At 49.5% G+C, this 27,173-nt stretch overlaps 1 protein-coding gene across 3 annotated transcripts in view; it reads left to right on the top strand.

Annotated features, from left to right (window-relative positions):
- asap2a (ArfGAP with SH3 domain, ankyrin repeat and PH domain 2a) overlaps nt 1-27,173 on the top strand; it is a 37,689-nt gene that overhangs the window by 8,458 nt on the left and 2,058 nt on the right. Inside the window, exons 2-28 of one of the 3 annotated variants that reach the window (XM_084676715.1) lie at nt 5,289-5,361; nt 9,869-10,014; nt 10,715-10,789; nt 14,596-14,645; nt 15,420-15,527; nt 16,527-16,656; nt 17,199-17,284; nt 17,373-17,448; nt 17,731-17,817; nt 18,734-18,837; nt 19,079-19,148; nt 20,043-20,130; nt 20,440-20,488; nt 20,660-20,826; nt 21,268-21,401; nt 21,981-22,075; nt 22,582-22,771; nt 22,915-23,000; nt 23,149-23,264; nt 23,448-23,515; nt 23,657-23,764; nt 23,902-24,154; nt 25,381-25,533; nt 25,628-25,826; nt 26,062-26,120; nt 26,323-26,402; nt 26,992-27,111. In XM_084676715.1, coding sequence (XP_084532841.1) covers nt 5,289-5,361; nt 9,869-10,014; nt 10,715-10,789; nt 14,596-14,645; nt 15,420-15,527; nt 16,527-16,656; nt 17,199-17,284; nt 17,373-17,448; nt 17,731-17,817; nt 18,734-18,837; nt 19,079-19,148; nt 20,043-20,130; nt 20,440-20,488; nt 20,660-20,826; nt 21,268-21,401; nt 21,981-22,075; nt 22,582-22,771; nt 22,915-23,000; nt 23,149-23,264; nt 23,448-23,515; nt 23,657-23,764; nt 23,902-24,154; nt 25,381-25,533; nt 25,628-25,826; nt 26,062-26,120; nt 26,323-26,402; nt 26,992-27,111 — 2,970 coding nt within the window. The remainder of the gene's footprint in view (nt 1-5,288; nt 5,362-9,868; nt 10,015-10,714; nt 10,790-14,595; nt 14,646-15,419; nt 15,528-16,526; nt 16,657-17,198; nt 17,285-17,372; nt 17,449-17,730; nt 17,818-18,733; nt 18,838-19,078; nt 19,149-20,042; nt 20,131-20,439; nt 20,489-20,659; nt 20,827-21,267; nt 21,402-21,980; nt 22,076-22,581; nt 22,772-22,914; nt 23,001-23,148; nt 23,265-23,447; nt 23,516-23,656; nt 23,765-23,901; nt 24,155-25,380; nt 25,534-25,627; nt 25,827-26,061; nt 26,121-26,322; nt 26,403-26,991; nt 27,112-27,173) is intronic. The other 2 variants (XM_084676711.1, XM_084676703.1) reach the window with 2 other exon arrangements.

The raw sequence follows: 27,173 nt of genomic DNA, 5'->3' as shown, positions 1-27,173 counted from the left end.
TTTGTCCTATGCTCCCTCCTCCTCATGGCTCTCCTAATCCTTCATACTATACTCCAGGACCCTGAGTCAGGGCCGGCTAAATGTTCCACTCTGCCCCAGGGCTAGTCAGCATAGCTGCATGAATTACTGCTCTGAGTCAAATACTGGAACCACAGCTAGTTAGCGGTCTGCTTAACGGCACACAGCCTTATTCTAATGTTGACTCTGTAGCTCAAAATGGCTCAGATGTGTGAAAGGGGTGTTTCAAAGGGGGTTGACTTGTATTTTTAGAATCAACATTTCCAACCTAATTTTTTTGTCCTGTTGAGGGCTACTAACTGTCTGTGTGTGTGGTGTGTGTGTGTGTGTATCCGTCTGAGTGCTTGCCTGTGTGTTTTCCCATAGGTGTTGTACTGCAGTGCACTGCAGCAGCCGGTTACCACATAACAAGTCATTTTCCTGTCTTTCTGAGGGAGTGTTTTACACTCAGTAGCCAAGTGAGTGTGTGTGAGTGTGTGGGAGGTCGAGAGCACTCTCTCCCATGACGGAGAGAAGGTCTCCTCCTTTCACATCAGACCAGACCGGGGTGATGAAGAAGAAACCATGCAGATGGATTAGAGGTGCCGCACCACCCAGCCACCACACCAGAGCTCTGCCCCTCTCCATCTCTCTTTCACTCTCTTTCTCTTTCTGTCTTTTTTTGGCGCCGTCTCTCTCTCAAACTCTCCATCTCTTTCTGTCTTCATGGAGTGTTTGTTTGCTTTAACTACAACATCTGGTGTCTCTGTGAAACTTAGATTAAAATCAGGCCTCCCCTGCACGCACACACACACATACACCACCACCACACACCCCTTTCCCAATTCAATTGGATAATTATATCCCAGACTGCCACATTCTTTCTGGCTGAGATCCAACGCGTGGCATAGACTCTCATCAAGGGGGGAGGCTGGGTGTAGGAGGAGAGGGAGGTAAGGGGGGGCGAAGTGTTGTAAAGTGACACCAAACAGGAACCAGACTCGTGTACCATGGGTGTTCCTGCCTCCCCTGATCCTCTGCCGTTCAAAGAGATGCGGTGTTGAGAGTGCACATTATCTTCCCGAATGTCGCAAAAAGAGCAGCCCAGCTCGTGCAACACCAATGCGTCTGTGCGTGTTAGACTGCGCCTGTGTTGGACTGCGCTCGTATGTGCTGAAAGCAGAGGTTAGGGAGGTGGCAGTCATGCTAGACATGCTGTCATCACCAGACACCTCCATGACTTGTCTAGAAGCAGAGATGTCCCTGTCAGTCCAACGTGTAGCATGCAATCATCCAGGAATGTCTTCCAGTACGTTCCTGGAGGCAGCAGATACCCAGGGCCCCAGGGCCTCAGGGCTGTGGGTGGGACCAGCTCCACTCTTCTCCATCCAGTTTGGCTACTCCAGAGCCTAAAAATACCACTTTCTTTTTAGGGAAAAAGTTTAAACAAATCGTCCCGTCTTGTTATTACTAGATTTCCCCCCTTCATTCTTTGCACGCGTCCCAGAGGGACAAAAAAACCATTGAAAAGCAGTGCAGTCCACCAGGAGAGAGAAACAATGGGCGTGCTATGAAAAGCTCATGAAATATGGATGGCCCTCCCTCCTCTCCTCGCTCATTTCCGCTCTTGTTTTGGTTTGAAAGACCTTGGCAAATGCGGGGCCAAGTGCTCTGGGGTATTAGGCCTGGGTGTGGGCGTGACCGGGCCTGAGCTAGGCTCAGCTAGCTGCCCAGACAGACAGCACAGACCATTGCCTACACCATTGACCCTGGTCAGCCAGTCTGAGGGATGATGACTAAAGGATAGCGAGCGGATGAGGACTTGCCCCATCATCATCAATCAGTGTTCTTGTACCTCCAGACAGAGCCAGCTGGTGCCCACTGATGATGTCATGTGTTTAGAAGACTCATTCATGTGCTGGACCGGTAGCTCACCTAAGCAGGGTCATTCTAAGTACCAGTGAGTCTTGAAACATCGTCTTCTAGGAAACCAAACAAAATGCTGATTTGACATGGCTGTGTGCAGTGAATTGTAATGTATTTCCTTGATGCTTTAAGGCCATCTATTATGTTGTTGGTGTGTGTGTGTGTGTGTGTGTGAGAGGGAGTACCCTGCAGCCTCACCGCCCTGGAAGTCCCCCCTTGTAGTTTTGGGTCAAAAGTGTTTCATTTTAGAATGGTTCCTCTTCAGACAAGAAGGCACACAATAGGCTGCCCTGGTTCTTGGAGTTGTATCAGCAAAACCCTGAATACTAAAGGGAGAGTGAATGTATGTGTGTGTGTGTGTGTGTGTGGTTGTGTGTATGTGACTTACTGAATGAGTGAAAGCCTGTCTGAGACTGAATGCTTGGCTGAGTAACTAAAAGAGTAGGAGAGAGAGAATGTGTGAGAATGATTTATAGGAGTGTGTGTGTGTGTGTGTGTTCAGCTGGGTCTGGTTTACAACCTCCGTCTGTCCCCTTCTCATCCAGCTCCCTGACAGAGCACTCTCCTCAGATTGAAGGGGTCTGCTGAGGCGTGGTGTGCGTGCCTGTGTGTGTATGTGTGTGTGTGTGTTGGACCGATCACAGTAAAACATCCCAATCACACCTTTTCTAAGATTTCTAACTTGACTGCTTCTTGACTAGAAGATTGAGAACATCAGCACCTCTGATCATATGTGTGTATGCTATCGTCAGCAGTCCAAACATTATACATCCTCTCTCCACGTAGACTACCTGTCCAGCAAAGCAGCAGTGCTCTGGTGGTCAGCTCCTGCTGCAGATGTCAGTTTGTCTGCTGGATGGGAGGCTGGCTGGCCGGGAGGAGGAGGAGGAGGAGGGCTGTCACTCAGCTCAGCACATCCCCTGGGCTCCCTCTCTGTCCAGTCCAGGCTGTTGTAGGGCTTTCCTCCTGAGCCCCTGGCCCTCTCTTCTGAACACGGGGCATGGCGTCTGCAGGGTGAGAAGCAGAGACCAAGATCACCCCGATGTAGAAGGATCAGTTCCTCTAGTCTCCGCCTCAGATAAAGTCTCCCCTTCCAGGACCAGAAAGACGATTCCTGAAGCTTAGTTTGTATTAAATGAATGCTGCTGCTGCAGTGTGACATCACTGTTGGCCAGGCTCAGGGCTCCTGTCCATCAGGAAGAGAGTGTGAGGGAGAGAGACGGAAGACAGAGACAGGAAGACGGACAGAAAGAGGGAGCGAGGTGCAGAGAGGTAAAGCTGTAGGCTTGATCAATTAGAGATCTGCTGTAGAGATTAGCTGGTCTACCCTGGGAGAAATGTGATGTCAGCAAAGAAGCTTTTAGAACTGTTCTTTTTAACCCACAGGTCCTCCACGACTGAACAGCTAAGAGGTGCCTGAGTGTGTGCGTGCGTGTGCGCCGTGCATGCATGTCTATCTAGTTTACACCAAAGTCAGTCATCCTGAACACCAGCGCCGGCCCGGAACCCACTGCACATTTAACTTGTAGTACCGGTACTTTTTATATTGGATGTTAATAGATAACAGAAGTATGCTATCTGTTGTTGTTGTTTTTGTGACTCAGCCTAGCTGACTGAGTGGGATGGGCCAGGTGGAGATCTTGTGAATGTCTGTGCGATGACTAAGTGTGCTTGGCTTACGAGAGAAGATGGTGAATTTCTCTCTTTGTTTCTCGCTCATATATACTTTACATACATTTTATTGATTTATCTGACGCTTTATACAAAGTGTATATGGAAAATACAGCAGAATATCACTGATCAGAAGTGCAGAGTTCTCACAGTATTTTCTGTGGTCAAATGTAAAGAATGGTCTGTACTAGCCACATTGCAAAGTCACCACATCTCAGCCACCCGGCACGGTGAACAAAACATGTCCGGATTCAGGACTGGGGCTGTGAAAGGAAAGTGAATAAGCTCTCACACAATAGGCCGGCCAGAGTCCCTATCCCTGGGACTGCTGCACTGCTTCTGATTGGCTGACGCAAAGGTCAAGTTCAGGTCAGAAGAGGAGGTCTTTCTGGTTCTTCAGAAAAAAGAACTCTCTGAAGAACAAGGCACTGGCCCTGTGATTCATCTTTTCTTTACGACTTCTTCCACCGAAACGACACTAAAGAAGCCTCCCATCCTCTCAGGGTTCTTCCACACGTTGGGAACCTTGCCAGGGAAGTGCATGGGAGCTCCTAAATGCCAGTGACACCCAGATAAGTGTCTCGTTGTTCTTCCACCTCTTTTTAATAACGGTTCTGCGTCTCATTCCTCGCTACTGTAGGTGGGCCAGTGTGTGTCAGCCAGGGGCCAGGCCTGGTCAACATGAAGAAGTACATTGTCAGCTGGCTGCTCCAGCGCTGTGTGTAACAACGCTGCAGCCCGGCGACGGACAACATCACAGCATACTGACTCACTAGCACTGGGGTTTTCCATGTTTTGGTATCTTCTGTAACATGGCTACTTGTTTGGCATTTGGACTAGTGTGTGGATGTGTGTGTGTACTGTATTTGATGAAAGGAAGCCTTTGTGGATGTCTGGTTTTGTTTTCAGTAAGTTGGTGGGGAGGTGGGGGGGGGGGTCTGCTCTGATGTGTTGGGGTTGGGAAGGAAGGAGGGTAGAGTGGACTGGCGCCGAAACCAGGGAGGGGGTGGGCTACTTAATCATCAACCGGACTCATTTCCCTAATTCCCAAAGATCCCCTCCAATCATCAGTTGGTACAGTGGTGCATTGTCTCCGCATGGTGTGTATGTGTGTGTGGATGTTTGTGTGAGGGAGTCACTAAGTGAATGTTTGCCTGTGTATGTTTTAAAAGGTATATGAGCACGGATATGTGCACCTTCTGCCCCCCTGCTGTCGCTCACACTAACACACACACCCACACACCCACACAAACACAATGTAATGTAGGCTTCCTGGTTCTGATGAAGAAGGGAGTGTAGCAAATCTATTTATAGCATTGCCCTGAATAATGAATTGCAGCAAACAGAATGGATGCTGCCCGCTTCAACACACACAAACACACACCTGCTACCCGCAGACCGTGCCACACATGCCTGAGTCCACTGAGGCCAGTGGTGTGAGATGCCTCCCAATGTGCCTGGGAGAAGGGATCCCTACGTCTCTCCATCCCTCTTTCTCTCCATCCCTTAGAGGTCTCAGGCGATGACAGCCTTGGTCCAGTTTTGCCCTCAGATACTGCTGAGAAGTATCAGGCAGCCTAATGAACCGTGGGTGTTCTCCTGTGCTTTGTTCGGAGAAACGGCAAACTGCTTATTAACCCCTCTGTCCTCCTTCCTTCCTTCCCTTGCTTCCCTCTTTCCCTCCCTTTGTGCAGGCTCTGGATGTGGATCGTAGCGTTCTCTACAAGATGAAGAAGTCTGTCAAAGCCATCTACACCTCTGGTCTGGGTGAGTAGCACGTGTGTGTGTGTGTGTGTGTGTGTGTGTGTGTGTGTACAGACATGTCTGCAGTGTGTGTGTGTGTGTGTGTGTCACTGCGGCCGGCTCTGACTCTTGGGCTGCTTAATGTTTGGCCCGTCTGCCGAACCCTGCTGAGAGAGAGAAGAAAAAAGAGATTGAAAGAGAGGAACAAGATAAAAGGAGAGAAGACATAATATGGAAAGAGTGATAGAGAAAGAAAGGGAGAGGGGGAGAGAGCAGGGAGGGGAATGTAATGCTGAGCTGGTCTTTTTTGGGAACAGTGCTCCTCTGTTCAGGGGGACAGCTGTCTGCTCCAGACCCCCATAGAGGAACAGCTGTCTCAGGGCACGCCCTGCCTGCCTGCCTGCCTGCGTGTGTGTGTGTGTGTGTGTGTTTTCCTTTATACCTCTAATGAAGTTCCTAGCAGTTCCCAGCATTGACCCCATCTCCTATCCTATCTAACCCCTAACCCTCTCATTCTGAAGAACAGGAGTAGTTGTCACCTTACACAACATAACTGCAGTGGACCGCTGTGTGAATGCCTCTGTGTGTGTGTTTCCAAAACAAATTAAGCCTGCTTTCAGTACAAATCCACCTATTTACATTTTACTGGCCGTTTCCTTGATAACATCTGAGGTTTGGGAGTATTTCCCTAACAGACAGATACTGGAGGTTGATACTGTCCTGGTTTGTGTGTGACAGCTTCCACACCTGTCTGTGCTCCTCTCACCGACACAGACTCAGCTTTATCATAAAGGTGTGTGTGTGTGTATAGTTGCTAGGGTGAGGAGTATAGTTGCAGGTGTGAGTATAGTTGCTTGGGTGAGGGGTATAGTTGCTGCGGTGAGAATAGTTGCTGGGGTGAGGTGTATAGTTGCTGGGGTGAGGTGTATAGTTGCTGGGGTGAGGTGTATAGTTGCTGGGGTGAGGTGTATAGTTGCTGGGGTGAGGGGTATAGTTGCTGGGGTGAGGGGTATAGTTGCTGGGGTGAGGGGTGTAGTTGCTGGGGTGAGGGGTATAGTTGCTGGGGTGAGGTGTATAGTTGCTGGGGTGAGGTGTATAGTTGCTGGGGTGAGGGGTATAGTTGCTGGGGTGAGGGGTATAGTTGCTGGGGTGAGGGGTGTAGTTGCTGGGGTGAGGGGTATAGTTGCTGGGGTGAGAATAGTTGCTGGGGTGAGGGGTATAGTTGCTAGGTTGAGGGGTATAGTTGCTGGGGTTAGGGGTATAGTTGCTGCGATGAGTGTTGGTTTTTCTCTGCCAGTGTTGGCATATCACTGCATTATTCAACAGAGCCCTGATAAATCTCCATGTATCTCTCTATTTCTCTCTTGCTGTCTCCCTCTGCAGTCTTCTGTCATCTAACAAGGCAGCAGCATCCCAGCAGCAGCCAGGATCCAGCCTGCTGGATGTGCTGGGCTGTTTCTGTGTTTGTGCAGGTGCCCAGCTGCTGTCAATCTGAGCCACTCCACGTATGATACATGCCCACACACACAAACACAGACAGACACACACACACACACAAGGGACACTGATGCACACACACACACTCATTGTCTGCTCACGCATAGACATGAAGATCTCTCAGATGTTATTCCCCTGCCTCTCTGTTCCAGATTTGTAGTTTTCCATCACAAGTCACGACACACACGCACACACACACAAAACAGGCATTCTTGCTGCTGCCAGGTAACCAAGAGAATGAGGCTACCATAAGCACTAATGTAATTACCCAGTGGATGGATGTGTCTGTGAGAGAGGCAGCAGAGACCACAGAGAGACCACAGAGAGAGGCCAGCCAAGCCTCACTAAGTACATCTCCCATATCTCATAATGCGGCGGCCTTTAACGATGGCCCATATCTATCCTCCACCACTCTGTCCTCTGGGTAAACTTTTACAACCCTGAGGACCGCGGGCGGCCATCTTGTTAAAGCGATGTAACTCCAGTGTTTACCGGAAAGAGAGCGGCCTTAGGCTGGTAAATCGATAGGGATGTTGACATTAGCCACTGCTAGTAGGCTCAGGAATGAATTGTGTGTATGTGTGAGTGAGTGTATTTGACTGTGTAAGGGAGATAAAGAGACATTTGGAGGCATGGAAGAGAGGAAACAGCAGTTGTGTGTGCTATCTGGTGATTAAACAGTATGTGTGTGAGGGATAGAGAGGGCTGCAATAACAACCTCCATCACCCCTGGGCTCTTAGATAATACACAGCAAGCAAGAGTGTGTGTGTGTGTGTGTCTCCATTTGTTGCTCTAAACACAGAACACAGGGACAGTGTTTCCTGAGGGACAGTGACAGGATGGAACCCCTCCACTTTGCTCTATCCACATCACTGCACACACACGCGCACACACGCTCACACACAGCCTTTGCTGTCACAGTGCCCTGCTGTCAAAGAGAGGCAGACAGTGAATGAGTTATGTGATGCTGATCTCTCTAACTACAGGGGGTTTATGCTGTGTGTGTGTGTGTGTGCAGTCTTGCATGATGCCAGTCACAGGTGAATAGGTATGTTCCTGAGCTCCTGTTTCTCTTCAAAACAAAAAGCACTCCCCCTGGCCATGCGCCACAGATAAGGCAGCTGTGGGTGATGTCAAAGCAGAGTGTGTGTGTTTGTGTGTGTGTCCTGTTGACATGGCAGCATTGTAGCCTATTCCACAGTGAGCAACAGCCCCTCCCTACAGAGTAGCTGTAGTGTTTCATCTCCTGGAGGCTCCTGCAGGTCGTGAGCTCTCTGCTCCTCCTCCACAAACCACCTCCCCAAACCACCTCCCCAAACCTCCTCTCCAGCTGCTGGCTCCAGCCCTCACCTTCTCCACCTCCAAGTCTTTACCTTCTCTCGCCTCTCTCTACTCTGTACCTGTTTGTGTGTGTGTGTGTGAGCGTGTTTGTACGGGCGTGCATGCATGTGATGAGTCATTATGGTGGCAGGTGTCTGGGGGGTGTCTGTCTTCTTCACACTGCTTCAGTTATGACACAAACTCACACGTGCACACACACACTCCACTAGTGCCCTGGCCATCGTCTTTCTGTGTGTTAGCGCTGTGTCTCACTGAGCGCTCTGTGACTCTGGTGACAAGCTGCTCCCTAGACGCTTGGCTTGCTGGAGCTGAGCTGGGTTCTAATGAAGCAGGCTCTCACACACGCACTCTCATACTCACACACAAACACACACATACGCTGTCATCCCCACACAGTTCTCAGAGGAGGGGAGGGTGCAGCGTCGTCATGGTAACGCCCGTTGGTGTCTAAGCGAGCTGCTGTGGTCGGTGGTCTCCCCAGCCCTCCCCTGCTTAACGTGCATCAGCTGCTGTGTGACTCGAGCATCTGTCCCCCTGCTGGCTGGATGACTGGCTGGATGACTGGCTGTTTTGTTGACTTGTTGGTTGGCTGGCTGACTGCCTGGATGGCTGGCTGACATCTTGATGACTGGCTGGCTGTTGGACTAGAGGGCTGGCTGGTTGGCTGGCTAGTTGGCTGCTGGGGGACGATCTGGTGTGCACTGGTCTGGTGCATGCTAGAATGGAGCCTTTCTTTTCTCTGTGATTGTATTTGGGACAGTACCACGCCTAGATTCTGCAGCTTTAGTCTCACTTCGATGACCAGCACGTGATAGCTCGTACACTGCTCACACACACACACACACACACACACACACACACACAGCCATGGCGAGTCATACCTTCACTGTTGCTCAACGTTTGACTTGACATGAGACAATTTGTTACTTGACCTTGACAGACAATGACTGCTCTGTCCTTCTTTGTCTCTCTGTCTCTCTTTCTGTATCTCTCTGTCTCTCTTTATCTCTCTCTCTGTTTCTCTCTGTCTCATCCTTCTGTTCTGGAGTTGCTCTATTCTGACACTGCAGCCCTCTTCCTGTCCTTCCCTGTGTCCTTTGCAGGCAGAAATGACTCTTAGAGGAGAGTGTGCGGAATGGAGAGAGAGGGAAAGGGGGGGAAGAAAGGGAAAGGAAGAGGGAGAGCTGGATCTCATATCACGTACGCTGCACTCTTAACGAAGGCCGTCATTTATTATTTATCAGGAGGATTGATTTTAACCTTGTAAAGATCAGAAAAAGGCCTGTCTGTGTGTATCTTTGTATGTGTATGTGTGTACGTGTGTGTGTGTGTGTGTGGGGGGGGGGGTTCTGTGTGTGTGATTGGTGTACAGTAGGACAGTACGTGCTTTGCTGACTGCTCTCGCCTAAAGCTGTTTCAGTGGTGAAATGTTACTGTCACCATGACACCTCAACTGGCTGCCATGCCCTCTGTCTGTCTCTCCTGTCGTTGTCTCCCATGTTCTGACCTGTCTGTCTGACTTGTCTGTCTGTCTCTCTGTCTTTGTCTCCCATGTTCTGACCTGTCTGTCTGACTTGTCTGTCTGTCTCTCTGTCTTTGTCTCCCATGTTCTGACCTGTCTGTCTGACTTGTCTGTCTGTCTCTCTGTCTTGGTCTCCCATGTTCTGACCTGTCTGTCTCTCTGTCCCATAGCTCATGTGGAGAACGAGGAGCAGTACACGCAGGCTCTGGAGAAGTTTGGGGAGAACTGTGTCTACAGAGACGACCCTGACCTGGGTTCTGCCTTCCTCAAGTTCTCAGTCTTCACCAAAGAGCTTACTGCCCTCTTCAAGAATCTGGTGAGATGGCCTAAGTGGTGTGGGTGGGTGTGTGTGTGTGGGTGAACACTCTGGAAACCCTTCCTCAGGGCCAAATCACTTCCCCACTGCTGCGACCAGCGTGCTCCTCCACCACCAGCATCTCAGCTGGATCTACTTTACTCTGATCAGGCTCCCACTCTGAATCCAGCCCACGTTGAAACAATCCCCAAGTTTTATTAGAACCACCTGCTACCCCACAGAAATCATGTCCATGAACACTCAGGGCTCAGTGATTAGAGATTGTATTGTGAGCGGCCATCTTGTCTGAGTGGTTTCTCTGTCCAGCAAGGATCTGTATTTCCTTCCTCTGCCCCATATAGAACTTACTGAATGCTACGGAAAGGACATAACTATGTTATCACAGGAATTGTGTGTGTGTGTCTTTGTAAAGCTACATGCATACAGTATACACACATGGGCACACACACACATCCCGGCAGCCGAGGGTATCAGATTATCTCAGCTACCACCTCTCATTTCTGTCTGTTATTCGGCTCAGTGTTAAACCCTGTGATGTAAACTCCTGTCTTCTCACCCCCTCTCTCTATCTCCCTCTCTCTACCCCACTCCCCCCCTCTACCTCTCTCTATCCCCCTCTACCTCTCTCTACCCCTCTCTCTCTCTATCCCCCTCTACCCCTCTCTCTCACTCTCTCTCTCTTTCTCTCGTCTGTCTCCAGTTCCAGAACATGAACAACATCATTACCTTTCCCCTGGACAGCCTGCTGAAAGGAGACCTGAAGGGAGTAAAAGGGGTAAGAAGCATGACCTCTTCCCCTAACCTGCCTCCCCCCTAGCCAGCCTGACTTTAGAGACGAGAAGATGTTGAGTCTGGTTGATTAAAGATCATCTGTCGTAACAATCTGGGTGTTCGTAGATGTTCTTGGAGGTGGAAAGAACCACTAATCCGGCCTCACTCCTAGACCAAGAGTTGCTTACGGAATCAGTACTGGCAGCCAAATGTAGATACCATGCCCATCAGCCCCAGTCCTGCCACTCAGAGTGCTAACCTTTCCTCCCTGATACAGGGTTGGTCAGAGCTGTTGCTGTTGCCCAAGGTGTTTTACCATTTCTAATGAGACTTTCTATTTTCTCCCTCCGTTTCTGTCTGTGGGTCTCTCTCTGTCTCTCTCTCCATGTCCCAAGTGACCCTTCTTTATGGAGACCATAGCTTTTTCTCTACTAACTCTCACTGTCCTCTCTTCTCTCCCTCCCTCCCTCCCTCCCTGCTAGTTCTCTTCCCTGCTCCTCTGGCAGTGCTGTACCAGGGGAAATGTGATGCATCATGGGAATGCCAGTTGTAGTGAGGCTGTAGATCAACTCATTACACCACAACCAACGCCAATCACACTGCTGATGTCCTCCTAATGAGGCTCTGGTCAGGGCATCCTCTACCAGATACATGCATACAGACACACACACACACGCACACGTGTGCACACACAGTACTACACACCACTATCTCACCTACAAAGCCTCAGGCACTTTCTTATTATTCCTCCTTTTCCCCTAGTCCTCCTCCCCTTTCTCCTGCTCCTTTCCCTCCTCTTCCTGTGGAGAGGAGGAAGCAGGGGGGGGTCTAGAACCCACTAGAGTGGCTGGAGATTCTCTGAACACCCTAAGGCCACTCACCTACTTTGGTATGGAGAAATAAAGGAATGAAGAAATAAAGTATTGGGTGGGAGAAACTAGAACATATAGAAGCACAAAGAACACTGAATTGGATCCTGTCAAATGGGAAGACCATGTGCAGGAGAGTAGAAAGGAGAGAGAGAGAGAGAGAGAGAGAGAGAGAGGGAGGGGGAGGGGGAGGGGGAGAGAGGGAGAGAAATAAAGGGGTGGAGGAAGGGATTGAAATTGAGCTCTGTTTCCAGACACATCAAGCTAGTAACTGAATAAAACATTTCCCCAAATTCCCCACCCTGCCATCCTATAATTTTCTATTGTTTCCCTCTTTATGGGGAACTCTATACTCCTGCATAACGGAGGTGAGATATGACATTTCACTGTTCCAGTAAATGCTGATATTCAGTAAAAAATAATGTCTGACAGGGTTTATGTCTGAGGGAGCTATTACTGTCTAAGGTAACTATTGCTATAATTGTGTGTGTGTGTGTTCATGCAAGTGTGTGGTGTGTGCACACCAAGAGCCTTGTGAAAGGCTGACGCTGATAGCTGTCAGATGACATACCTCTCAAAACCAGACCTGTCACTAGAAACAGTCATTTCATGCCCCACTCGTCACTTCCAACTATTTTACCTTGACAGGTGAGGAAAAGAAAGGAAAAGGTAAAAAAGTTGTTTTGCAAGGTTATGGCGCAAAATGACCCGGTCAATTGAAGTTTCCTCTTCACTTCCTGTCATTTTGTGTGAACTTCCTTTGCTCTGTGACTGGTACAGGATAGAGGAAAGTAACTTACGCTGCAGTGACCCAGTGCTGCGTGCATCCGTGGAAACCACTGTGTATGTTTTGATTAGCTGAAACACCATTTATCTTAACTTAGGGAGGTCTGGTTTGATTATGACAACAGCATCCCTGCCTATCTCCCCAAGACCATTATGACCCTGTTAGCCCTGTGTTATTGTAAAACACACACCATCGTCAACAGAGGGTTGGAAAGTGCTGAGCCCACCAGATTGGCCAGCCAGGGGATTTACACAGCGGCTATGATGTCATTCTCTCCAGCCCTGGACCTTCTCATCCTGTCTATATATCCCCCCTCTCTTCCTTGTCTCACAACCCCCCCCCCCCCCCTCCTGTTTTACCCACTATGAGTCATATCAACCCATCTGTATTCTGTGTGTGTGTGAAACAATGTGTGTGTGTTTGCACGTGTGTATGTTGGGCCTGTGTCTGTGTATATAATGTGTTTCAGGATGGTCTGGTGCACTTGCAGTGTAGTGTGAGTCCAGTATAGCCTCCCCACAGTGGCTCAGTGAAGTGTGAAACCCACCCACTCATACAGAAGGACGACTCCCCAGCCCTTGTGCTCAGCTCAGTGACCTCCACCACAGGAAACAAGCTCAGAATCGACATTGCTACTAGAAATGTGCTCAGAATTCAAATACATACAATTCTATGCAGACACGAACCAATTAAGAGACAACTTAATTGAGGCACATGCAGATGAAAGTGTCTCTTTGTTGAGGACTGGCCATTGTGTAGGGCATGACACAGCCACCACTTCACCTGCTTGTCTGCCTGTCTGCCTGTCTGCCTACCTTTCTGTCTGTCTGCCTGCCTGTCTCCCTGCCTGTCTGCTTGTCTCCCTACCTGTCTCTACCCTGACCTTGTATTTTTAGCCAACACTCCTTTTTTCCATGGCTTCTTCTCTGCCTCCCGCTTCGCCTGCTTCTCTCTCTCTCTTTGTTCCTTCCTCTATCTCCCTGTCTATTTCCTCTCATGCTTCCTTTCTGTCTCGTCCCTGGCCTCCCTCTCTCGCCGCTGCCTGTCTAGTTAATGGCTGACTGGTCCTTCTCCTGGACATTCAATAGGACTTCCATCTGCTTGACTGCCCCCTGCCTGCCAGCCCCCAGCCTGCCTGCCTGCCCCCAGCCTGCCAGCCTGCCTGCCTGCCTGCCCCCCCTTACCCAGCTCCCCCTGTCTGCCTGGCACTCAGTCTTGTTGTCGGAGAACACGAGAGCGACCATATCTGTTAGATGTTTTCAGAACCAGACTGCAGATCTGTTCTACCCAATGATTGTGTAAATTAAAACAAACCTGTTTTAACTGCAATTTCAGAAGTGGCAACAGATGTCCTCTGCAATTTGTGACTGGCACATAATCAGAGAATGAACATTAAATCAACTGCTAATTTACAATCCAACCGACTGTTTGTGTAATGCCCCTGTTCCCTCTCCCTGTTCCTCTGTCGGTCTGGCCTTTTCCCTAGCCTTGGCACGGGCAATTATGGCTGTTGTGGTGTTTTTAGAGAACGACACGGACAATTGCACCAGTTAATGTCTGTTTTTGTTTGTCCTAATCACTGTTTAATCAGTGGGACAGGGGTTGAAAGGAGTTGCATAATCTAAGCGTTCAATGAAGCAGCTGTTGACCGCACCCCCATAATGATGGGAAATGTATTAATCTGCTCAGCTAAGCAGCCAACGAGATCCGTGTTCTGATAGTAAACAGCGCAAGGTCTCTGTCCAGAGCCTGAGGCAGAACCCCGTCAGCTCCCCAGAGAGACGGTGGTAGCACTATAAACACTTCTGAATCAACAAACACACTCTGTCTTTCTCCCAAACACACACACGGTCACACTTATGCTGACAACATGCTTTGTGTGCACATGCTTAGTTAGCTTAGGGTAAGATGGACAATTTAAAAGTAATAATTTTAAAGTAATTTTCCTTGTTTGTGATATTTCCCATCACCCCTGGATACAATTCAAATTGTTGCACTAGGTTTAGAGGGGGTTGGATGTTTTGATGTACATCCATGATGATACGAGCCAGCTTGATGCTGTTTTGTGGTCTCTTATAGAGATCCTCAGATGTGGTCTAACATAATATTCCAATTCCCATCTTTCTTATCTCACTCTCTCTCTCTCCAACTCAGGACCTGAAGAAGCCCTTTGATAAGGCATGGAAGGATTATGAAACTAAAGTGTAAGTATTACAAAAAAATATATTTCTGTGAACGGAACTTTGTTGAAGTTCAGATCCTTGCTTGTTATGTTGTGGCTTCATATTGCCATAATAATTTGGCCCATCCTCACTTTCGTTGGCCTTAAGGCTATTTGGGTAATGCGGTCAAAGCTTTTGACTGATGTACTACATGACAAATAATTTGCATTTGAACTAATATTTGCTGTGTGATATTTGTGACAAGTCTTGACTGTTGTCGGTCTGTTCACCGTTACTCCAACCCCGGTTCAGGGTTCATCCATACATTCTTCTTATCAGCACCACCTCACCTTTACTCCACACCCCTCACTATTGTACATGTAAAGATTGATGACATTTCATAGTACTGTGATATATATTTTACAAGCTGCAAAGGACATTCTTTACTGAAAGGGTAATGCATTTTCTTCTCTGAACAAAATCTGCTGAGAGACAGTGCTGACTTTGTACTACTAAGTTCAACCGGATGCCATGTGACTGCTCCTGACCCCCTTTGCCTACCCCCCCCCCCCACCCCCTCCCCATGCCAAACCCTTTAATTTACCCTCCATTGATGTTCTCTGTCTGCCCAGCTATCAATGGGGTCCAGTTACTCCGCGTGACCCAAGACCATCTGTACCACCCCCCCCCTCCACACACACACACAAGCTGGGGCCTAACTTCTCCTGGCTGGCCTGCTGCTCTGACCCTAGCTAAATGACCAGTCCTATCTCCCATCTCTTTTCACACTCATAACCAGTCCTTTCATATTTGCAGACAGAGAGAGATGAGACAGTTTGGCCCAAACACAGCAGCAGCCCTCGCCCCGACCGCCCTGAACTGGTTCACCAGCTCTCTGTCCACGTCGTCCTCACTACTGACACAGTTTAAGTTCTATGACATCCTTTCTCGCTCTCTGTAGATGTATATCTCTCTCTCTCCGCCTGTCTTTGTACAGCACTCTCTGGTAGGCTCCAGGCTAGTGTCTGCTTCATGTGGCCGTTGTCTCAGTCAGACTAGTGCTTCTTGGCTGAGGACTAACACAAGCTAGCGAGGCACATGCCCCCCTACTAAATCACCCTCCGCAGCTCCCTGTGCCGGCAGAGGCGGCTCCGACCCCAGGAATGAGCAGATAAACGCTGTCTGAGCGGTCACGCTTAAAGGACTTTGCTGGAAGGAGATTAGACAGGAACTGTGACCTCTTCTTATTCTGAGAACCTGTTTTAATCAAAGTGGTGTCGTACCATGAGTCACTAGGCTGATGGGAGATTTGCGGCCCAGTGATGATGTTGGAGGACCATGTGTGTCCCCCCGTGGCCTACTCAGGCCTTTAAAGAGCAGAGCAGACCACAGTGCTGGCTCATGCATACGCATCACTTTCTCAGCTTGACCACTGCACCCCCTGCGTGTCTGTTTTGGTTTGATACAGTTCTGTTGTTCTGTTTTAATTTGGAATGACCTTGATTCATCTGTGTTGATTCTTCTGAGCCAGGCTGCAGGCTGAGAGGTGCAGACAACTGGAGGGAATGATCAACCTTGGTTTCTGTAACCTTGGTTACACAACCGTGAGCCAGTAGCCTGGTCTGGTCTGGCTTGGCCTGGTCTGCCTTAGTCTGGCCTGGCCTGGCCTGGCCTCTGACCTTATTGGAGTCAGTCAGGAGTCCCTCTCTTCCTGCAGAAGAGGGAAATGCTGCATCTGTGTCTGTCTGTATATCTGTCTAGGGGGATATATGCTGCAGCTCCAGCATATGGAAAAGAATGCTGTGCATGGAATGGTGCCCCCTCTGTATGTTTCCTGTTTTGCGTGTCGTGTGCGTATACGCCAACCCCACCCCTATATAAAAACACACTTTGACCCCTGGCTGTGATGTCACTTCCTGCCAGCACCAAGATAGAGAAGGAGAAGAAGGAGCACGCCCGGCAGCACGGCATGATCCGCACAGAGATCAGCGGAGCGGAGGTGGCCGAGGAGATGGAGAAGGAGAGACGCTTCTTCCAGCTGCAGATGTGTGAGGTCAGTCAGGGGGTGGAGCTACAACACAAGAAGTGTGTGTGTGTGGGGTGGGGGGGGGGGGAAATTGAGACAACAACGCCATCACAACGGAGAAGTTCGGATTTCACGAGACCAGCTGTAACTCATCACCTAAGCAACGCAAACCTAAACCGTTTGCTAAAACCGGTTGCTAAAACCGGTTGCTAACTGTCCTCGCTTAAGAAAAATATGCAAGTTATCACACAATATATTATAAAAAATGACTGTAATCCAGTGAGAATTATCACATGTAAAATTCTACATTATGACAACCAACTATGTGGTAAATACACTGGGCCAAATGTAGCTAATCTTGCCATCCACCGTAATGCATTCAGTTAGCCAAAGCTGGCTCCATGTCAATGTCCATGAGAAAAATATGCAGAGACTCATGGGTAATTAGATGTGTCTCATGCTTCATATATTTATCTTAGAGTGGAGTCAGGCCAGGGTTGCCAAGTTGGGTGAACACCTGTTAGAAACTGACTATGTGTAACGGTAATTGGTTTGACTTCCTACTCCAGTATCTGCTGAAAGTGAACGAAATCAAGATCAAGAAAGGAGTGGACCTGCTGCAGAACCTCATTAAATACTTCCATGCACAGTGCAAGTGAGTGGCCACACACACACTCAAACAGTTAATTAATAACACAGTCAGCAGTGAAAGATTTCTTATTTATGTATCTCTACTTGTACAGTTTCTTCCAGGACGGCCTGAAGGCCGTAGACAACTTGAAACCTTCCATAGAAAAGCTGGCCACAGACCTACACACGGTGAGATGGCACTCCTGTCCTCTGTAAACATTGGATCTAGATGTCCTGTCCTCATTGGATCTGTCCTCTGTAAACATTGGATCTAGACGTCCTGTCCTCAATGGATCTGTCCTCTGTAAACACTGGATCTAGATATTCTATCCTCTGTAAACACTGGATCTAGATATTCTGTCCTCTGGGTAGATAGGACGTACATGTCCTGTTCCCTGGGTAGATAGGATCTCGGCATGCCGTTCTGTGGGCAGATTGGATCTAAACACTGCCACTTTCCTCTGACTCCAGATCAAGCAGGTTCAGGACGAGGAGAGGAAACAGCTGACTCAGCTACGTGACGTCTTGAAGACGGCCCTGCAGGTGGAGCAGAAGGAGGTAAAACACTTAAACACTTACGTACACACCCACGCACACACACACACACACACACACAGAAATATATGTACATATACACACGCTTACAAACATGTGACACCCTGGTGGCAATCTACTGTCTTCCTCTTATCCTGCTTTGGGATCAGATTACAGGCATAAAGCCCTGATGTAAACCATCTAATCGCATGCTCTCTGAGAATTATGCTCATTAATGGAGGGCTTGTGTCTGTGCCTCTGTACAGTTCAGTTTGATTAAACACTGTTTAAAGCGTTCTTCTGGGTTGGCTGTGTAAGAACACTGTCTTATTTGTGCCGTACTCTCCTCTCTTCCTTGCTGCGTCCACTACTTTGTGAACCAAGTCTAGGAGAGTAAGTGGTTTACACTTCACCCTGTCTGTCTGCTACTGTCTGTCCTGCTGTTTTTATAATTGTCAGACACTACAGATAGGCACGATGGCCATGAGAATTATTGTAGACCGTCTCAAAAGGAGATTACATTTGGACAGAATGTGTCATATGAAGGTGTAGTTTGTCCGGTAACTGGTAAACATTCAACCTCTCAAGGTATTCCTTTAAATGTGCCCCCTCCCCCCTGTTGCTTCCCCCTTCACCCTCCCATACCACTTCCTGTGTGGATGTGATGTCCTTGAATGCATGATCCCAGCATTTAGTTCTCACTGTGTGTGATGACACCATGGAGTCATCTCAGTAGTTAGAACCAGCTCCCTTCCCTGTGTGTGTCTCCTCTCCCAGTAAAGCCCAGCTGAAAACACGGCCGAAAAGGTCAACAGTTCTCTCCTGTCGGTTCAGATTGGCATCAGGTGTAGAGTAGTTACAGAGAAGAGAGGAGCCCTTTGATATCTAACACACCAGACCTGTGTAGATGCTTATGAGTGTGTGTGTGCTGCTGTTGAAGGACTCCCAGGTGCGCCAGAGCGCCACCTACAGTCTGCACCAGCCGCAGGGCAACAAGGAACACGGGACCGAGCGCTGTGGGAACCTCTACAAGAAGAGTGATGGGTGGGTTTTCCTGCAATCTCTCTCTCACACACACGCACACTGCTGTCATTATTAAACCACAACTCTGTCCATTTTAACTGTACTCCCTTATACACAACCATACAGACACAGCAGGCAGACAAGACTAGGTGGTCATTACTAATGCATGTCATTAATGAGAATGCACAGTAGTCAGGTCATCTTTAATATTTGATCACCCATATCTGTTCTGTGTCTCACTGTACTCTCTGTGTTTCTCCAGGTTGAGGAAGGTATGGCAGAAGAGAAAGTGTACAGTGAAGAATGGATACCTCACCATATCACATGGGACTGTGAGTAATCTGGAGTGCACACACACACACACACACACACACACAAGCATTCACATCTTTCCTTCATTACCTTGTGTACAAATATGTCTTGACTCGTCATTCTCACCAGCCCACCATCTGCCCACTCCTAGCATCCTGTCCATCAGCTTTCCCTTCATTAGCTCTGCTCACAGTCACACAAGGAGACGAGGAGAGAAGCCAAGCAGTTAGCGTTTAGCTAGCCCTGCTACTCCCTGCCAGCTAACATCCACCCGGGCAGGTCTCACCCTGGCTGCTGCTGCTCTCTCCCCCCCCTCCTCACTAACAATGTTCAGACACAAATCAGATACAAAGTGGTTTATCTGAGCTCTCAGTCTCTTCCAGGTTTCGATCTCAGCACTCTGCTCTGATGTAGGCTGAGTAGATGCTTCTGGAGTGGTAGCAGGAGACAGCCCAACACCTCTATGTTCACGTGTGTGTGTGTGTGTGTGTGTATGTGCGTGTGCACTGTCAATCTTCACCAGTCAGACCCTCTACAACCATCAGGATCATAATACAGTATCAATCACCCCTATCTCTCTCTCTGTTAGGAACCCCCATTAGTGTTTGCTCAGTCAAACACATTGACCCTCTTTCTCACATACAGTATATCATAGTTTACTACCCAGCAGAGAAATTAAAGCAAATGTTGTTTTTATATTTGTTGGTGGTGTTTGTTAACTGTGTAGTTCACTGGCCGATGGGCATAAATATGTGATGTTGGAGAGTAAATCTGTGTGTTTTCTACAGTTCTGTCATTCTGCCATGCAGCCGGATGCTTGTTTTCACTGTCTTCCTATTTAATGTTGTTCCACTCAATTCTTATTATTTCCTCTCTTTTCTATCTCTCTTCCTCTGCCTCCTTTCTTCCCTCAGGCGAATCGGCCGCCAGCTAAACTCAACCTCCTCACCTGTCAGGTGAAACACAACCCTGAGGAGAAGAAAAGCTTTGACCTCATCTCTCGTAGGTTCACCTTCCTCCTCCTCCCCTCCCCTCTTCCCTCTGACTGTGTCTCTCTCTTCATCTCTTCACTCCACCCCTTGCATCTCTTTCTTTCCACTTTCTTATGCTTGTACACACACACACATACACATACACACAGGCTTGTCAGATTGCTGCTTTGATAGGCTCAAAGCTTTGCTCTCATTCCTTTGATGACTTCATGCTTCTGTCTGTCTCTGACCCACCCCAATCACTCCCCCCTTCCTGTTCTCCTCCCCATCCCCCCTCTCACACCCTCTCCCTCTCTCCTTTGCTCCATTTCTTTTGTAGACGACAGAACATATCACTTTCAAGCTGAGGACGACCCAGATTGTCAGATGTAAGTGTTCAGTTCCTTCCTTTGGTGATTTGTGTTTGGGGTGTGTGTGTGTGTGTGCTTATGGTGTGTGTGTGTGTGTTTGTGGTGGGTGTGTACGCGCAGGCAAGTGTGCTTCCTGCATTTGTATCCTCTCACCCAATGTTGACCCCACACACCCCCTCCCCCTTGCAGTTGGATCTCAGTACTGCAGAACAGCAAGGAGGAAGCGCTGAACAACGCCTTCAAAGGTGACCAGCATGTTGGGGAAAACAACATAGTCCAGGAACTGACCAAGGCCATCCTGGGAGAGGTCAAGAGGATGACCGGTAACGATGTCTGCTGCGACTGCGGCGCTCCCAGTGAGTCACCTCACGGAAAAACACGCCGGCACAAACACACACACATGCATAAGAAATTCACTTGCAGCACGGGTTAGGAGAAGCATGCCTGCACATACATGCACACCTTTTTGTTTCAAGAAAATGACTTCCCATATGATTGTTTGAGGACTTGATGAACAGTTCCTAGTGGTCAGTTGTACGTACCGGGAAGCAGAGTTGCCTCTGGGCCCGAGCTATAAAGGTTCCAGAGCTGCAGAGCCTCAACCCTGCAGAGGACGTTACATTTCTAATGTGTATTAAAAAATAGCTTGCACCCTCCAGCACTTCCTTCTCAAGGACATTGTGTTACCTCTTTATTTACCTGTTCTTTCGTTTTTTTCACTGTCCTCTCTCTATCCCTCCCTCCCTACCTACCTACTTACCTCCCTCCGCCCTCTCTTTTCTTTCCCCCTTTCCCAGACCCTACCTGGCTGTCCACCAATTTGGGCATCCTCACCTGTATCGAGTGTTCAGGGATCCACAGGGAGCTGGGTGTCCATTACTCCAGGATCCAGTCCCTCACTCTGGATGTCCTCAGCACCTCCGAGCTCTTGGTGAGCAAACCCTCCTACATTTTCAGCCTCTGTGTTGTTGCTGGGGAAGGTCCACTGAGAGGAGGTAACCCACATTCTGGACAGGAGAGGAGGCCTCAGACAGACCTCCCAGCACCCTTGGCCCCATTCTATAAAACCGTGCTCTCCTTCAGCCTCTCCCTATCCTCCCCCCCCGGGATGAAGGGTTGTGGGACTGGAACTGGCTCCACTCTAAATCCTCCACATTTTATTGGTCTCTTTAATAGCCATTTGGTATAGAGATTTATCACCACTCAATGATCTGGGCTGAACAGTTTTTGTGGCTAATTCTGAGTGATTGGCTTCATTATGCGTTGTAATGTTTGAGCTGTGCTGGCCATGGTGAAATGGGTGTCATCCACATAGTTCTCCCACTGAGGCAGTTTCATACACAAAATCAGTGACTCTCCACTCCATTGACTGTAAGATCTCCTGAAGTAGCAGATCTGGGGAAATGTGCCGGAGTTATACTCACAGAAAACCCCTCAGAGACAAGACTCATTTACACTTTGATGGATTGACCGTTGTGTGTGTGTGTGTGCATGTGTCGCTGTCATGCAGCTGGCCAAGAACGTGGGGAATGCAGGCTTTAACGAGATCATGGAGGCTTGTCTGACGGCTGAAAATGTGGTCAAACCCAACCCTGCGAGTGACATGTAAGTTATCTCCACCTCCCTCAACTTCCCCCTCTTCCTTCCTCTTCTTTTGTCTTCATCTTCTCCTTCCCAAGCCCTTATTTCTTCTCTCTCCTGGACTGATCGTTTCCTTTTACATGCTACAAGGTTTATGTGGAAACACTGAAATGTAATGTAGGCTCCAAGTCTCTCTCTCTCTCTCTCTCTCTCTCTCTCTCTCTCTCTCTCTCTCTCTCTCTCTCTCTCTCTCTCTCTCTCTCTCTCTCTCTCTCTCTCTCTCTCTCTCTCTCTCTCTCTCTCTCTCTCTCTCTCTCTCTCTCTCTCTCTCTCTCTCTCCCCCCTGTGTGCCATGTAGTCAGTAAGTCTCTCCCCCTCTCTCTCTCCCCCCTGTGTGCCATGTAGTCAGTAAGTCTCTCCCCCTCTCTCTCTCCCCCCTGTGTGCCATGTAGTCAGTAAGTCTCTCCCCCTCTCTCTCTCTCTCCTGTGTGCCATGTAGTCAGTAAGTCTCTCCCCCTCTCTGCGTGCAGGCTGGCCAGGAAGGACTTCATCCTAGCTAAGTACACAGAGAAGCGCTTCGCCAGGAGGAAGTGTCCAGACGGGGCGTCCAAGCTGCACACGCTGTGCGATGCCGTCAAGGCTCGAGACATCTTCTCCCTCGTCCAGGTCTACGCAGAGGGTGTGGACCTGATGGAGCCCATCCCACTAGCCAACGGACACGTCAGTACCACACACACACACGCACCCAGACATGTACACGCACACGCACACACACACACACACGCACACACGCACACAGTGTAGCGTGAGAGGTCCCTTTCATGGTCCCTTTCTAAGTGTTTGTTGTGTCGTCATGGTTACAGGAGCATGGAGAGACCGCCCTGCACCTGGCTGTCCGCCTGGTGGACAGGACCTCACTGCACATCGTGGACTTCCTCACTCAGAACAGGTACGGCAAGACAGGAGGGACAAAACTGCTCAGTCCACACACTGGGAGCCTTCCACTGGCCCCTGTAGCAGAAGCCACAAAAAAAGATGTGACCGGGACCAATTACAGTATATCAGTAATAAGCCTCTCCTCTCTCCACCTCTACCAGTGTAAACCTGGACAAACAAACAGCTAAAGGCAGCACAGCCCTACACTACTGCTGTCTGACAGACAACAGTGAGTGCCTCAAACTGCTGTTGAGGGGCAAGGCCTCCATAGAGATCGGTAAGGAACAAACACAGCAACGGAGATGAATTGCGATGTTATTGTTGGATGCCGACAGAGCCTGACCCAGTGGTTCTGGCTGTGCTTAAGGAGAGGGGTTGTGTGGAGGCCTCTGTACTGGTGTTATGTCTAGAGGTGTTACTTTATATCAAGTCCATAACAGCAAACATGGTCTCCCTGCAGCTAATGAATCTGGGGAGACACCGTTGGACATCGCGAGGAGACTAAAGCACCTGCAGTGTGAAGAACTGGTGAGTTCCGTCTCGCTGTCTTTCTGGCCTCTGGCCGTCTGTCACTGTCAGTCATCTGTCTGTCACTGTCACTCTGTTATTACTCCTCCACATCCTACTGACCTGTTGTGTCTGCACGTGTGTGTGCTTGTGTGTGTGCAGCTGAACCAGGCCCTGGCAGGGAAGTTCAATGCCCATGTGCACGTGGAGTACGAGTGGTGTTTGCAGCATGAAGACATGGACGAAAGTGACGAGGACCTGGATGAAAAAGTGAGGGTGAAGACCGTTCACATACACACCTATGCTTCCAGACACGACCTACACACTCTCTACAATCCATAAGTCACCTAGGGCAGCAAAGCAGCCAGAACATGACCATTTGACCCTATCGGTATGGTACCCACCAGCCCAGCCCCCACCGGCGAGAGGAGCGTCCAGTCAGCTGTTACACTCCTGGCAGCAGCACACACCTCCAGCCCAGCCCGGCCTCCCTGTCTCGGGATGCCCCCAGCCAGGGCAAGGACAAGCAGCGGGCCTACATCCCCAACCTGGTGAACAACGAGACCTATGGCACCATCCTCAACGCCACCGCACCCTCCTCAGCCCAGACCGGGGGGCCCAACAACGCCTCTGCACCCCCCTTACCTCCCCGCAATATAGGTAGGGCTCAGCCCACGCTTTTAGCAATATTATTGGGTAGTGCACATTACCGGGAAATTAATATGATGGGAGATGATGGTTGTTGAAAGGATGGAAGCTCTATCGGTCCATACTCTCCCTCCTTCAGGCTGGTTTTAGGAGTCATATTTCTAACAGCAGCCCACTAGGACCGTGTCAGAAGGAGAACGCATGTTGGGGCACGTGTCTTTGATAACGATGGCCTCTTCTCTAATTAGCGTCTGGGCCCGGAATGACTGGTGTGGTGCTCTGACCTATATGAGCTGTAGGGGCCTCTGATGTGTGTGTGTGTGTGTGTGTGTGTGTGTGTGTGTGTGTGTGGTCTCATACCAATGTGAGTGGGGGGGTGAGCTACTTTTCCAGAAAGTTCAGAACCCCTGCCGTACAAAAATTCTGCTCTTCCATTGCAACCTAGTTAATTAGACTAAATTAGCCCCTTAGACATGAGAGACATTTTACAGTTCATGGGCTGAATTAGTCCATTTCCTTTAGAAATGAGCTCAACTCTGCAGCCTCCATCAGGCTAGTGATGGTAGCCCTCTGGCCCTGACTGTCCTGGACCTTCATCCTGCATTAGGAAGGCTTCACGCGTTCTGTCTCTAGATCTGCTCTCTGCTTTTTCAACTTCTCTCCTTCTCCTCCGCTGCTGCTGCTGTTCTTCCCCCTTCTCCTGGTCCTGCTGCTGCTGTTCTTCCCCCTTCTCCTGGTCCTGCTGCTGCTGTTCTTCCCCCTTCTCCTGGTCCTGCTGCTGCTGTTCTTCCCCCTTCTCCTGGTCCTGCTGCTGCTGTTCTTCCCCCTTCTCCTGGTCCTGCTGCTGCTGTTCTTCCCCCTTCTCCTGGTCCTGCTGCTGCTGTTCTTCCCCCTTCTCCTGGTCCTGCTGCTGCTGTTCTTCCCCCTTCTCCTGGTCCTGCTGCTGCTGTTCTTCCCCCTTCTCCTGGTCCTGCTGCTGCTGTTCTTCCCCCTTCTCCTGGTCCTGCTGCTGCTGTTCTTCCTGCTCCTCTTCCTCCTGCTCCTTTCTCCTGCTCATTCGCTCAGCCCAAACAGCAGTAGAGGTCACACTGCAGCCAGCATTCTACACATTGTTCCTCTCTGTCTCGTTTCAGTTACATTCAATAAAGGTGGGTCCACTTTCCAACCACATGTTCACTGTCAAAGCATAACTCCCCCCTGCCTCTCTGTCTCTCTCTCGCTCTCTTCCTCTGTTGTAGTTCAGTTGGCTGGTCTGGGGGGGATAGTCCAGTCCTCTGGGTCCTCAGGGTGGAAGCCTGGCTCAATAGACCTGGGGGGTCGACAGAGGTCCTCCTCCGACCCCCCCAACATGCACCCCCCAGTTCCCCCTATGAGGATCACCTCAACCACAGGCATGTACACACAAATGGAGACAACACTGTTATCTGAGGGCTGTTGTCTTAGCAAGTAGAGTCTGTGAGCTTGTTTTGGTCCTTTGTTCTCCAGGTCTAGGTCCACTGGGACTAGCCTCCCAGGGCCTAGCCCAGCCAGGTCTGGGACCGCCAGTTGGGGGCGTGTTGAACCCCCCTCCCCCGGTGGCTAAGACGGCCAGTGTGATGGAAGCCATGAACCTCCAGTCTAAGACCGGACCGCCTGGGAGCACACAGGGACACCACAGAGGCCCACAACCCAAATCTCCATCAGGGTGAGCCAAAACACACACTTCCATACACGCACTGAACTAACACTATGAGCTTGGCATGATTCATCTGCAGCTGTCAGCTTGAGCTTCAGCCCTGCAACTCATCATGCAGAGTCAGATCCCACAGGTCCAGCAGGGATGATGCAGATAGACTGAAGCGAAGATGGCTGGGTGTTTATGTGAATGTGAGAGACCCTGCCAATCAACAGCTAAATGAAACTGTGATTGTGCTTTTCAGCCCAGACAAAAGCTTCAACCATCGCCCTCCTAATAGGACTGGGTCCATTGAACGGCCAGGTGAGCATGAAGCGGCAGCTACATTACTCCTTCTGTCAGTAAACGTGTCGCGTAGTGTCTAAGTAGTGTCAATGTATGAGTTTTTTCTTTTTTTGTATGTCAGTGTGGTGTATGCATAATGAATACATTTCAGCTTAGGAAGTGCTGCGTCAAAAGAACGCTTGTTTTCATTCACCAATGTCATTTCCTGTTCCTTCTCCAGCTAAGGAAGTGCCGGGCTGCCCCCAGAACTCGGCAGGTCAATCTCTACCCCCCGCCACCGTACCTAGGAAGGCGTATCCTGTAAGTTCTGCCTAAACCCCTGGACACGTGCTTCTTCTTCTGTTGTTGAGGATAATGTCGGAGCCTCCTGCCGTGCCATATCTGGGTCTGTTGAGTTCCAGTCAGTCTGGGTATCCTGTACAGTCCCACTGTCCCACGAACAGTCAGCATTATCTCTCCATTGTCTGAGTGTTTTCTCTGTCCTGCTAGGCTCTGCGTTTCCTTCCTCTAACCCATATAGAGCGTGTGTGTGTGTGTGTGTGTGTGTGTGTGTGTGTGTGTGTGTGTGTGTGTGTGTGTGTGTGTGTGTGTGTGTGTGTGTGTGTGTGTGTGTGTGTGTGTGTGTGTGTGTGTGTGTGTGTGTGTGTGTGTGTGTGTGTGTGTGGGGAGGAGGAGGAGGATTTGGGGGTTTGTCACTTGAGTGGTTGTGTATACCGGATACCTACAGTGGATGACTGCAGTTTTGTCACATGTCCATAACAGAGGAGTGCCCTGATGTAGGCGTTGTGAACATTCCATAGCAGTGAGGATTGTCAGAGTGAACTCTAGTCGCTTGCTTGTCTGTTTTGACTGTCTTATGACTGACTGTATGTGTGTGTGTGTGTGTCAGAAACAGAGGCCTAAGAGGGTGAAAGCCATCTACAACTGCATAGCAGACAACCCAGATGAGCTGACCTTCTCAGAGGGGGAGGTCATCGTGGTGGACGGGGAGGAGGACCAGGAGTGGTGGGTGAGTACCGTGTGTGTTTAAATATTAAGAAGGACGGGTTTGTTGTGCGTTGTGTGTAGACT

Source organism: Hypomesus nipponensis, chromosome 3 (genome assembly GCF_054491055.1).
Source record: "Hypomesus nipponensis isolate SF chromosome 3, ASM5449105v1, whole genome shotgun sequence".
Lineage (NCBI taxonomy): Eukaryota > Metazoa > Chordata > Actinopteri > Osmeriformes > Osmeridae > Hypomesus > Hypomesus nipponensis.
Note: the sequence above shows the minus strand (reverse complement) of the source record. Positions and strands in the feature narration are given on the sequence as shown.